We start from the raw sequence: 13,163 nt of genomic DNA, 5'->3' as shown, positions 1-13,163 counted from the left end.
TCGAGACAGTCTTGATAGTAGTGTAGTTTGGCTATGATCGCTCTGGGCTTACCCTTTACTCGATTCGACGGCGCGGTGCGGTGGGATCTGTCAATCAGAACATCCTTATCCATTTTCAGTATCTCTCTGAGCAATTTAGATACTGATACTGGTGTACTCGGGGATTCTTCGGCTACATTCAGTATACGAATATTTGATCTGCGCATTCGTCCCTCCATGTCCAAACACTTATCCTGAAGAACCGCCACTTTTTTCTCCAGTTGCTGGACGGAGTCTTGTAATGTTACGATTTGGTCAGAACATCCCGAAAGTCCCTGCTCCATATCAGACACCGTAGATTGGATTGTGTCTAACTGGGAGCGCAGAATCGTAGTGCTGCTAGTTATTTCAGACCTGACTATCTGCATCATCTCCGTTTTAACATCATCAAACTCCTTTGCAATGATCTTTGCAAGCTCACTTTGAAAGAGTGCAGCCATCTCGGTCTTGATAGAGGATAGTATTTCAGTTTTGAAATCCAGCGCAGCTGGCGCGGGTTGGCCACTCCGCTCCGCTGGCTCCGTTAGCTCCTCCGATGGCATGCTAGGTGCGGTGCTAGGTGCGATGTTAGATGCAGCGGAACTCGTGTTGCTAGCAGCGGTAGCAGCGGTCTTGCCCGTATACTTGTATTTGCGCAGATTATTCGCCATTTACACCCGTGGATGGAAGCTCAAATGTTGTATCAGAGTTTTAGAAAGTACACATATGTTAAAGTTACAGTCATACGCCAAATAAAACGGCTTTTTTTGCAAATTCGTGCAGAGCACACTAAACTTCCAACCTACTCCATTGCCTGCTCACTAGCCTTCAGCTCATACTGTTAATTTTATGGTGATTATTTATGTTTTGATTTGTTGTATTGTGATTTTAATGTTTTTCTTATTCTGTAAAGGACTTTGAATTACTTTGTGTACAAACTGTGCAATACAAATAAACTTGTCTTGCCTAATGTACCATTACACAATCCATAGACACACAGAGGCGAGAAACAACCTATTAATTTGACTTACTGGAACTTGTCTATGTGCCTGTCTCTGGGAATATTCTGTATTGCTGGGTCTCAGATGGCATCACAACATTCTACTGAAACTTTGCAGTGACATCATGCTGGGGTGTACTGTTTGTATGCCTATGATGGAATGTTCATCAGTTACCATGGTGACACAATGCAAACATTAGTAAACACTGTCAATTTATTTTTTATTTTTTTAAACACAAGAAAAAAATACAAAATAGATTTAAAGAGCACATTTTCAAGAGCCTGCAATCAATCTGAGTGTTCATGGTCCTGTGTAGGAGTTTGATTTTACACAAAAAGGTGAGAACTGGCCGGCGTAGTCCAGAGAGCAGAACCCAAGGCAGGAGGCAAGCAGCAAGCCGGAGACCAAGACAGGACAGGTAGTAAGACGGAGGGATGACTTTACTGGAGCCGGAACGCAGAGGCAGGAGCAGGAACGAGCGAGGACAGGAATCTGGAAGGTGACAAAATCCAATGAGAGCATGCAGACGGGCAAAGAGATACAAAAACTGAGCTGGAGCATTCATGTTTACACGTGGACGGTCTGGCTCCGAGTGTAGTCTGCCGAGCCCTCATATGCTCAGCAGCAGGTGATGGTGATTACGCTGATGCGCTCCAGGTGCGTGCAGGGGGAGTCACGAACTCCGCCCAGCTCCAGGCAGACAGGTTGGGGAGGGGGAGAGAGCACAGAGGACAGGAACAAACGGGGATCATGACACACCCTCAGGAAAGGTTGATGACATCAGCTGCAAAGTATCAACAGGCCAATTATATTTAATACAGATGGGGGCAGTTAAAATGAACATGCCATGCAAATTTGTGTTATACAGTGAGTCCTTGGGTCTAGTCACAGAAATGATCAGTGTGATGTGTCAATTTGGCCTCTGTCTGATCTACTCTCATAATCAAGCTCTGTACGGAGGAACAGCATCCATCCATCCATCCATCCATCTTCTTCCGCTTATCCGGGGCCGGGTCGCGGGGGCAGCAGTCTAAGCAGGGACTCCCAGACTTCCCTCACCCCGGACACGTCCTCCAGCTCCTCCGGTGGGACCCCAAGGCGTTCCCAGGCCAGCCGAGAGACATAGTCCCTCCAGCGTGTCCTGGGTCTTCCCCGGGGCCTCCTCCCGGTGGGACATGCCCAGAACACCTCCCTAGGGAGGCGTCCAGGAGGCATCCTGAGCAGATGCCCGAGCCACCTCAGCTGGATCCTCTCAACGTGTAGGAGCAGCGGCTCTACTCCGAGCTCCTCCCGTGTGACCGAGCTCCTCACCCTATCCCTAAGGGTGCGCCCGGCCACTCTGCAGAGGAAGCCCATTTCAGCCGCTTGTATCCGCGATCTTGTCCTTTCGGTCATTACCCAGAGCTCATGACCATAGGTGAGGGTAGGAACGTAGATTGACCGGTAAATCGAGAGCTTCGCCTTCCGGCTCAGCTCCTTCTTTACCACAACAGACTGATACAGCGACCGCATCACTGCAGACGCTGCACCGATCCGCCTGTCAATCTCCCGCTCCATCCTTCCCTCACTCGTGAACAAGACCCCGAGATACTTGAACTCCTCCACTTGGGGCAGAGACTCACCACCCACCCGGAGAGAGCAAACCACCTTTTTCCGGTTGAGAACCATGGCCTCGGATTTGGAGGAGCTGATTCTCATCCCAGCCGCTTCACACTCGGCTGCAAACCACCCCAGTGCCTGCTGCAGGTCCTGGCTCGAAGAAGCCATCAGGACAACATCATCTGCAAACAGCAGAGATGAAATCCTGTGGTTCCCAAACCAGGCCCCCTCCGGCCCCTGGCTGCGCCTAGAAATTCTGTCCATAAATATAATGAACAGAACCGGTGACAAAGGGCAGCCCTGGCGGAGTCCAACATGCACTGGGAACAGGTCTGACTTACTGCCGGCAATGCGAACACAGCTCCTGCTCCGGTCATACAGGGACCGGACAGCCCTTAGCAAAGAGCCCCGGACCCCATACTCCCAGAGCACCCCCCAAAGGACACCACGAAGGACACGGTCGAATGCCTTCTCCAGATCCACAAAACACATGTGGACTGGTTGGGCATACTCCCATGAGCCCTCGAGGACCCGATGGAGAGTATAGAGCTGGTCCAGTGTTCCACGACCAGGACGAAAACCACACTGCTCCTCCTGAATCCGAGGTTCGACTATCGGTCGGATTCTCCTCTCCAGTACCCTGGAATAGACCTTACCGGGAAGGCTGAGGAGTGTGATTCCCCTGTAATTGGAACACACCCTCCGGTCCCCCTTCTTATACAGAGGGACCACCACCCCGGTCTGCCATTCCACAGGTACTGTCCCCGACCGCCACGCGATGTTGCAGAGACGTGTCAGCCAAGACAGCCCCACAACATCCCGAGACTTGAGGTACTCAGGACGGATCTCGTCCACCCCCGGAGCCTTGCCACCGAGGAGCTTGCCAACCACCTCAGTGACTTCAGCCAGGGTGATGGACGAGTCCGCCTCTGGGTCCCCAGTTTCTGCTTCCTCCTCGGAAGACGTGACAGTGGGATTGAGGAGATTCTCAAAGTATTCCTTCCACCGCCCGACAACATCCCCAGTCGAAGTCAGCAGCTCTCCACCCGCACTGTAAACAGTGTTGGTGAAGCACTGCTTCCCCCTCCTGAGGCGTCGGACGGTTTGCCAGAATCTCTTTGAGGCCGTCCGATAGTCCTCCTCCATGGCCTCCCTGAACTCCTCCCAACCCCGAGTTTTTGCCTCTGTGACTGCCCGAGCCGCGGCACGCTTGGCCCGCCGGTACTCATCAGCTGCCTCAGGAGTCCCGCGAGCCAACAAGGCTCGATAGGACTCCTTCTTCAGCTTGACGGCATCCCTTACTTCCGGTGTCCACCACCGGGTTCGGGGATTGCCGCCGCGACAAGCACCACAGACCTTACGACCACAGCTACGAGCAGCCGCATCGACAATAGAGGTGGAGAACATGGCCCACTCGGAGTCCATGTCTCCAACCTCCCCCGGGATCAGGGAGAAGCTCTCCCGGAGGTGGGAGTTGAAGACCCCCCTGACAGAGGGCTCCGCCAGACGTTCCCAGCAGACCCTCACAATGCGCTTGGGCCTGCCAGGTCTGTCCGGCTTCCTCCTCCGCCAGCGGATCCAACTCACCACCAGGTGGTGATCAGTTGACAGCTCAGCCCCTCTCTTCACCCGAGTGTCCAAGACACGCGGTCGGAGGTCAGATGACACGACAGCAAAGTCGATCATCGACCTCCGACCTAGAGTGTCCTGGTGCCACGTGCACCGATGGACACCCTTGTGCTCGAACATGGTGTTTGTTATGGACAAGCTGTGACTAGCACAGAAGTCCAATAACAAAACACCGTTCGGGTTCAGATCGGGGAGGCCATTCCTCCCAATCACGCCCCTCCAAGTGTCACTGTCGTTACCCACATGGGCGTTGAAGTCCCCCAGGAGAACAACGGAGTCCCCGGTTGGTGTCTAGTACCCCTCCCAGGGACTCCAAGAAGGCCGGGTACTCTGCACTGCTGTTTGGCCCGTAGGCCGACACAACAGTGAGAGACCTGTCCCCGACCCGAAGGCGCAGGGACGCGACCCTCTCGTTCACCAGAGTGAACCCCAACACGCAGCGGCTGAGCTGTGGGGCAATGAGCAAGCCCACACCAGCTTGCCGCCGCTCCCCGCGGGCAACGCCAGAGAAGTGGAGGGTCCAACCCCTCTCAAGAAGTTGGGTTCCAGAGCCCAAGCTGTGCGTGGAGGTGAGGCCGACTATATCTAGCCGGTAACGCTCAACCTCCCGCACAAGCTCAGGCTCCTTCCCCCCCAGCGAGGTGACATTCCACGTCCCCAGAGCTAGTCTCCATGTCCGGAGATCCGGTCGTCGAGGTCCCCGCCTTCGACTGCCGCCCGGATCTCTCCGCACCCGCCCCTCATGGCTCCTCCCGCAGGTGGTGGGTCCACGGGAGGACGGCCCCACGTCGTTCCTTCGGGCTGGGCCCGACCGGGCCCCGTGGGGAAAGGCCCGGCCACCAGGCGCTCGCTGCTGAGCACCCACCCCAGGCCTGGCTCCAGGGTGGGGCCCCGGTAACGCCAGTGCGGGCGACGTAACTGGCCTCGCTGTTTTTCTATCCATGGGGGCTTCTGAACCGCTCTTAGTCAGACCCGTCTCCGAGGACCTGCTTGCCATGGGTGACCCTACCAGGGGCATGAAGCCCCCGATAACATAGCTCCCAGGATCATTCGGGTGCTCAAACCCCTCCACCACGTCACATGTCCGGTGTGAAGCAGGACTCTGGACTCTTTTATTGAACCATAAAAATGTGATCTTTTTAAACCTTGTGTTTTATCAGTGGTTCAGAAGTGATTAAGCTTTAATCACCATTGTTAATGTGTCAATAAACACGAGTGAGATCAGGTTAAGAACTGTACTCAGGAAAAACAAATACTACTAATACAACAACTACTACTTCTATTATTCCTGCTACTACTACTACTGCAACATTCACTACTACTGTTACTACTACTTTCACTACTACTCCACAAAATAACTAGATAAATCTGAGCAGGGTCGGCACTAACTTTCAGCAGATGCCCTCTGGCTCAGCTATTGGTGATTCACATTTGACACATTGTGACTCTGCTCTCATCACCATGACTAGTTGTATTTGTGTTTATATGACCAACATAAGACTGAACACATCCAGAATGTCACAACTACTATGGCTACAAGAACAGCAGACAAACATGTAAGGGGGGTCTGGGTGCTCTCCCCCAGAAGATTTTTTAAATGTTTTGATCTTTGAAATTCTGCCCTGTCTCCAGCTCAGGTTAAACTAGAGGGATTTGATTGTGTAATGTCATTTGAGAGGGACTTGTAAAAGAACAAACCAGCTCACCTCTTGTAGTTCCAGATAAATCAGTTTTTTTTTTCTGGTCAGATTGTTTTAAAACAAAGCACAGAAGGAAGTTTAAAGAGCCTCAGACAGAGCAGAGCCTACAGTTAGCATGACACCCCCAGGGAATGTTGATTACATCAGCTGGAAAGTGAGTATATAAAAACATGAGGACTGCCATGTGAATTCTGAGATCATTAAAATCAGTCTTAGTTCATTAAGTAATGTTTGGAGTTCTCCTTCATCAATACTTCGCAGCTGTCATCAATATTCCTTGCGGGTGTGATGTTAACTGTAAGCATTGCTCTATCTGAGGCTTATTAGACTTTAATCTGAGCTTTATTTTAGTACAATCTGACCAGAAAAAAACTGGTTTAGTTGGAACTACAAGAGAGAAAGAAGAGAAACGAAAGAGAAACGATTTGTGCTGTTAAACAAGCTAGCAACATTCTTCAGCTAGTCACACTCACCTTTTTGCTGAAAATCACCTCAGCGTGATGTCACTGCAAAACAAGTTGTGTCAGGAGAATTTCCAGAAGAGGGCTGCAGACTTTGTAAAAAAAAAAAAAAAAAGGTCTCTGTCTAGACTTCGACATGATACATAGGAAATAAAACATCAAAAGTATAGGGTATAGAGTAGAATATAGAGCTGCAGTAACTCCCTCAAATAAAGTGGACTGACATTTAAACACAATCAATAAGACCTGGTTTAGATCTGGCTTAGACCTGGTTAAAACCTGGCTTAGACCTGGTTTAGACATGGCTTGGACCTGGTTAAGACCTGGCTTAGACCTGGTTTAGACCTGGCTTAGACCTGGTTTAGACCTGGCTTAGATCTGGCTTAGACCTGGTTTAGACCTGGTTTAGACCTGGATTTATACCTGGTTAAGACAGGTTCAGGCATGGTTTAGACCTTGTTTAGATCTGGTTTAGACCTGGTTTAGACCTGGTTTAGACCTGGTTTAGACCTGGTTTAGACCTGGCTTAGATCTGGCTTAGACCTGGTTCAATCCTGGTTTATACCTGGTTCGGACATGGTTTAGACCTGGTTTAGACCTGGTTCAGACATGGCTTAGACCTGGTTCGGACATGGTTTAGACTTGGTTTTCATGTCTTATAGCTGATAGAAGCTCTTCAGGAGGTGGACCAGATCCTGGCTCAGCTCATGAACGGTCTGCAGCAGCTCGGCCTTCATCGCTGCATCAACATAATCATTGTCGCCGACCACGGTAATGCACCATGTAAACGTGTACATTTACAGTAAAATACAGACTCTAAAGGTACTTTTACCTTCTTGTGCTGGAATAGACACTATAAACGTGCAGTACATAAAACTACCCAGAGATTTACTCACACACATATACAGTATTAATAGACTTTAAGCTCAAGTGGTCGAATGTTCGTCACCTGCTGGTCTCCATAGAGCGCTTTGCCAAGGAATGTTCTACAGTATGGCCTTAAACTAAACCATCTGGAGACAAACAGATGACACCTGCAGGCCCATTTACAGATCAGATCTGTGGAGAGACGTGCACAGTCAGATTAAGAATGCATCTTTTTCAAGGAATTTGTGAGCAATCAAAACACCTGTAAATGCAGGATAACATTTTAATGCTATTATCTGGAACATTCCAAACAAAGACCTGGTTCAGTCTTATTCCAGAACTAATTTAGTCCTTCTTCACACCGGGTTCAGTGTTGGTTTAGTTCTGGTTTAGTTCTTGTTGTTGCTAGGTATGGAGGAGACGAGCTGCGAGAGGAAGGAGGCTTTGCAGGACTTTGTGGGAGACGTGAGCAAGTACTGGGTGACAGAGGGACCCTTCGGACGAGTGAGAGCCCGAGACAAAAACACAGAAAGTGAGTGAAGACATGCACAAAAATAGAAATACATGCATGTGAATACTATGAGCCAAAATACCTGCATGTGAATACTATGAAGAAAATACATGCATGTGAATACTGTGAGCCAAAATATATGTATGTGGATACTATTAGCCAAAGGATTTGTGAAAGACAGGGGCCAGTTAGTTAGTTTTAAAGGTAGTATTTCTGATTTTTACTGTCTCCTCACTTACCTTATGCATCCTGAGCATCCTAATTATTTACAATGATGAAGTGCTTTTCTTAACTCTCACAGACCACAGAGTTTACTGTTAAGGTAATGCCAACAGTGCAATTTCTGATTCTCTGACAATAAAGGCAAATATATCTACAATACATTTTGCTCAAATACTTGAATAAAATCAGGTACGGACCCTTTAAATACCTAAATCACTTTGGTGTGGTTCAGGTATATCAGATTTAAAATACTATCAATGGAACAATTTATGTGATTATTTATACAAAATACCAACAAAAAGGGTGCACAGGATCCACCTGCAGGTATTTAGCAGAGAAGCTGTTTAATCAGGCAAACAACAGTAGCTGGAGCTGTTCTGGCTCATAGAGCTGACCATAGAGTATATATATGTATTATTATGTTAAAATGTATGACACATGTGGATTATGTTATAAATGTGTTTTAAATCGCAATATTAATCTAAAATGTCATTACAACACAGTAATGAGAAATAGTTTTTTTGCAACACTGCCAAACACTACCTGTATCACTGACTAAGAAAATAAAACTGGACAATGAAGTCACACTGACCATACCGGTGAAAATGGAGGTAGATCTGCAATATCCTTTCTTGAAAATTAAAGATTACTCTAGAAACCTGCATGACTGAAAAACTACTTCAGATGGTAAATGAGAAGGAAACAGCTATAACATGGTTATAAACTCTGGAAAGTCCATTTTGCATAATAGTTCTGTTTTAAAGCATACATAGACATACCATAATGCAGATTGACATACTGTTTTCTGTTTGGTTTTGTCTCACAAAGGCACATAATTAAAATGCCCTATTCTGCTAAAACAACATTTTTAAGTTTAAAACATATATTTTAATATATTTGGTGATAAAAAGTGCTCCTCTGTGTTTTTAAAATCCATACAAATTCACTTCTTATTTTTCAGCTCAAACTGTCTTCACTGACACATCTCCACTTCTATCAATCTGACAGCTATTGTTTTAGCCTCATTTAAATGGCTTCACTCCTCAGTGCGACAGCAAAAGGCGAGTTCATGCGCCCTCTCCTGGACACTGTGGCATTTAGTTTTTTCTCAAAAATCTGAGCTGTAGTACTTTTAGTTATCATTCTTGTTATGATAAACATGAATAAAATCTGTTTTGTTTCTAAATCAGTTGACGCAGCTGGACTGGCCGCCAATATGACTGTGAGTACTTTTAAAATGTCCCATAAACTCTTTACTATTAAACTATAATATACAGGACAATACAGGATTACTTAAACATGCAGGAATCACCCTAAAACAACTCTGAGTAGAATAATGATGGAAAAACAGCAGTTTTAGACCTGGTTTAGTCCTGGTTTAGACCTAGTTAAGCTCTTGTTAAGTCTTGGTTTAGATTTGTTGTGGTCCTGGTTAAGATCTGGTTCAGTCTTGGTTTAGACCTAGTTAAATCCTCACTGTTCACTAGCGGTCTTCGTCAGAGTGATCACATGATGTTGCTGTGACGTGCCCAGTCAGCTGATTTGAACACGTTTTGGCACCGTCTTTCTACAGGAGGAGGCAGTACGACTGCGCCATCTGCAGTCCGACTTCTTCAGGGCAGTTTCCCAGGTGTTTGAGAGTAAAAGAGCCCCCTCGTCCTGGTTTATAGTCCTATGGGCACATTTCAACAGTTGAAAAAATTATCTATTAAAATACATTTACGGAAGATCAGATGAACCTTACTGGACTGTTTAAGACCTGACTTAAACATCTGAGAAAGTTAATGATGATGGAACACACTGTTTTAACATGATTAAAAGCTCATAAAAGATTAAGGAGTGGAGCATACTATCGCAAGAGTGAGTACGCCATGTTGGAAGGAGATCACAACAAGAAAATGCAACTTACCAGGCAAGCTTAAAGAAGAAATGCTATAAAAAATTGCTCAACACTAAACAAACATATGATGTCATTTTAACATCCAAAAGTGGATACTATAAAGGATCTGAAACAGTATATCGACCAACTACAACAATCAATACCGGCAAAACATGGATACCCCATCAGGGCGCGTACCTAAAATGTAAGCAAACATTAAATATAATGAACAGAACTAGTGACAAAGGGGAGCCCTGGCGGAGTCCAACATGCACTGGGAATAGGTCTGACTTGCCGCCGGCAATGCAAACACAGCTCCTGCTCCGGTCATACAGGGACTGGACAGCCCTTAGCAAAGAGCCCAGGACCCCATACTCCCGGACCCCACAAGGAACATGGTCAAATGCCTTCTCCAGGTCCATAAAACAACCCTCAAGGACCTGATGGAGAGTATAGAGTCTGTCCAGTGTTCCATGACCAGGACGAAAACCACACTGCTCCTCCTGGATCCGAGGTTCGACTATCAGTCGGATTCTCCTCTCCAGTACCCTGGAATAGACCTTATCAGGAAGGCTGAGGAGTGTGATTCCCTTGTAATTGGACCACTCCCTCCAGTGCCCCTTCTTACACAGAGGGTCCACCATCCTGGTCTGCCAGTCCAGCGGTACTGTCCCCAACCGCCATGCGATGTTGCAGAGATGTGCCAGCCAAGACAGCACCACAACATCCAGAGACTTGAGGTACTCAGGACGGTCCACCCCTGGAGCCTTGCCACCGAGGAGCTTGCCACCCACCTTGGTGACATCAGTCCCCAGTCTCTGCATCGGAAGACGTAACGGTGGGATTGAGGAGATCCTCAAAGTATTCCTTCCATTGCCTAACAACATCCCCAGTTGAGGTCAACAGCTCTCCACCGGCACTGTAAACAGTGTTGGTGAAACACTGCTTCCCCCTCCTCAGGTTTCGGATAGTTTGGCAGAATCTTTTTGAGGCCGTCCGATAATCCTCCTCCATGGCCTCCCCGAACTCCTCCCAACCCCGAGTTTTTGCCTCAGCGACCGCATGAGGCTCCGCCAGGTGTTCCCAATAGTCCCTTACAATACGTTTGGGCCTGCCAGGTCTGTGTGGCTTCCTCCTCCACCACCGGATGCAACTCACCACTGGGTGATGATTGGTTGACAGCTCTTCCCAATCACATCCCTCCAGGTGTCACTGTCATTACCCACATGAGCATTGAAGTCCCCCTGGAGAACAATGGAATCCCCAGTCGGTGCACTGTCTAGTACCCCTCCCAAGGACTCCAAGAAGGCCAGGTACTCTGCCCTGCTGCTGTTTGGCCCATGGGCCGTCACAACAATGAGAGACCTGTTCCCAACCCGAAGGCACAGGGACGCGACCCTCTCGTTCACCAGGGTGAACTCCAACACGAGGCAGCTGAGCTGCAGGCAATGCCAGAGAAATTGAGAGTCCAGCCCCTCTCAAGGAGTTGGGTTCCAGAGCCCAAAATGTACGTGGAGGTGAGGCTGACTATATCTAGTCGGTAATGCTCATCCTCCCGCACAAGCACAGTTTCCTTCCCCTCCGTGAGGTGACATTCCATGTCCCCAGAGCCAGTCTCCATGTTCGGAGAGCCAGTCGTCGAGGCCCCCACCTTCAACTGCTGCCCAGATCTCTCTGCACCAGCCTCTTCTGGATCCTCCCGCGGGTTGTGGGTCCATGGGAGGATGGCCCCACGTTGCTCCTTCGGGCTGAGCCTGGCCGAGCCCCATGGGGAAAGCTCCGGGCCAAAAGGTGCTCCCTGCCGAGCACACGCTCTAGGGTGGGGCCCCAGTAACGCCGGTCCAGGCGATGTAACTAGCCTTGATTCTTCACTCGACATAAAGGGCTTCTGAACCGCTCTTAGTCTCACCCGTCCCCCTCTACCTGTTTGCCATGGGTGACCCTACCAGGGGCATGAAGCCCTCGACAACATAGCTCCCAGGATATTTCGGGTGCTCAAACCCCTCCACCATGTTAAGGTGGTGGTTCAGGGGCTTTAAAAAAGCTCTTTTATAATCTATTACACACAAACCTAAAGTGGATATGACAGGCTAGGGTACCAGTTTTACTATTTAAGATTTGAATAAAAATCTTGCAACCATTTGTTTATTTCAGTGAAGTATGTGAAACGAAGGAGCTCATTGGTCAACCTGGACTGAGCCAAGACTGAGCCAAGAATGAGCTAGGACTGAACTAGGACTAAACCAGGACTGTCTGTAGCAATCAATAACGTAATAACAGCCTATAATGTAATAACATCCAATAATGTAATCATTTAGGCCAAATTTAAATGTAATAAACTGTGGTGAGCCAATAATGTAATAACTTTACTAAAAATCTTGCCTAGTTTTGTCTTAGGCTTGTGGGCGGAGCATTGCACGGAACCTTTCAGCCCGGAGGAGATTGTCAAAAACATGCACAGATGATAAGACTTAAACAGTATAACATTGTAGAAAGATTTAAAAAACAAACAAACAAAAAAACACACATTTTTGCATAATACCCCCACAAAAATTGGCAAATTGAGAAAAAAAAGTATAACATTTGAGTAATGTAATGATTTTAACAGTGTTTTAGTAAAAATTAATGGTCCAACCTGTCAGAGGCTTTTTAAATGGCTTTAACTTAAGTGTTTTTTTGTTTTGTTTTTTATCTGGTTAGTGCCGCAGACCGGGGCAGAAGGTCAAAGCATTTCTGAAACAGAACCTCCCCAAACGTCTCCACTTCGCCCACAGCCGAAGAATCGAAGACCTCACTGTCCTTGTGACACCCCAGTGGCTCTTTGAGAGGTACACCAGGTTTAGACCTGGTTTAGACCTGGTTTAGTCCTGGTTTAGACCTGGTTTAGTCCTGGTTTATACCTGGTTTAGACCTGGTTTAGACCTGGTTTAGACCTGGTTTAGACCTGGTTTAGACCTGGTTTAGACCTGGTTTAGACTGGGTTTAGGCCTGGGTTAGATCTGGTTTACACCGGATTTAGACCTGATTTAGACCCGGGTTAGAATGGGTCAGAACTTGGGTCAGGCCCGGGTTAGACCTGGTTTAGACGTGGTTTAGTCATGGTTTACTGTGGATTAGACCTGGTTTAGACAGAGTTCAGACCTGGGTAAGACGTGGTTTAGACTGGTCTCAGAGTTGCTCCAAATACCTGAATCATTGGAGGTCTTTGTGGTTTTTGTGGGAGAGGAGATCCTAATGAGAACCAGACCATAAAAACTGAACTAGGACTAAACCAGG

The 13,163-nt window shown here is 47.7% G+C and overlaps 1 protein-coding gene across 1 annotated transcript in view; it reads left to right on the top strand.

Moving 5' to 3' along the window:
* Window positions 1–13,163, top strand: part of LOC117378396 (ectonucleotide pyrophosphatase/phosphodiesterase family member 3-like) — a 50,129-nt gene that overhangs the window by 18,340 nt on the left and 18,626 nt on the right. The window contains 4 exon segments of the mRNA XM_033974986.2: window positions 7,071–7,179; window positions 7,685–7,807; window positions 9,199–9,230; window positions 12,588–12,715. Coding sequence (XP_033830877.2) covers window positions 7,071–7,179; window positions 7,685–7,807; window positions 9,199–9,230; window positions 12,588–12,715 — 392 coding nt within the window.

The sequence above is a fragment of the Periophthalmus magnuspinnatus genome, chromosome 11, assembly GCF_009829125.3.
Source record: "Periophthalmus magnuspinnatus isolate fPerMag1 chromosome 11, fPerMag1.2.pri, whole genome shotgun sequence".
NCBI lineage: Eukaryota > Metazoa > Chordata > Actinopteri > Gobiiformes > Gobiidae > Periophthalmus > Periophthalmus magnuspinnatus.
This window is presented reverse-complemented; position numbering and strand designations above follow the sequence as displayed.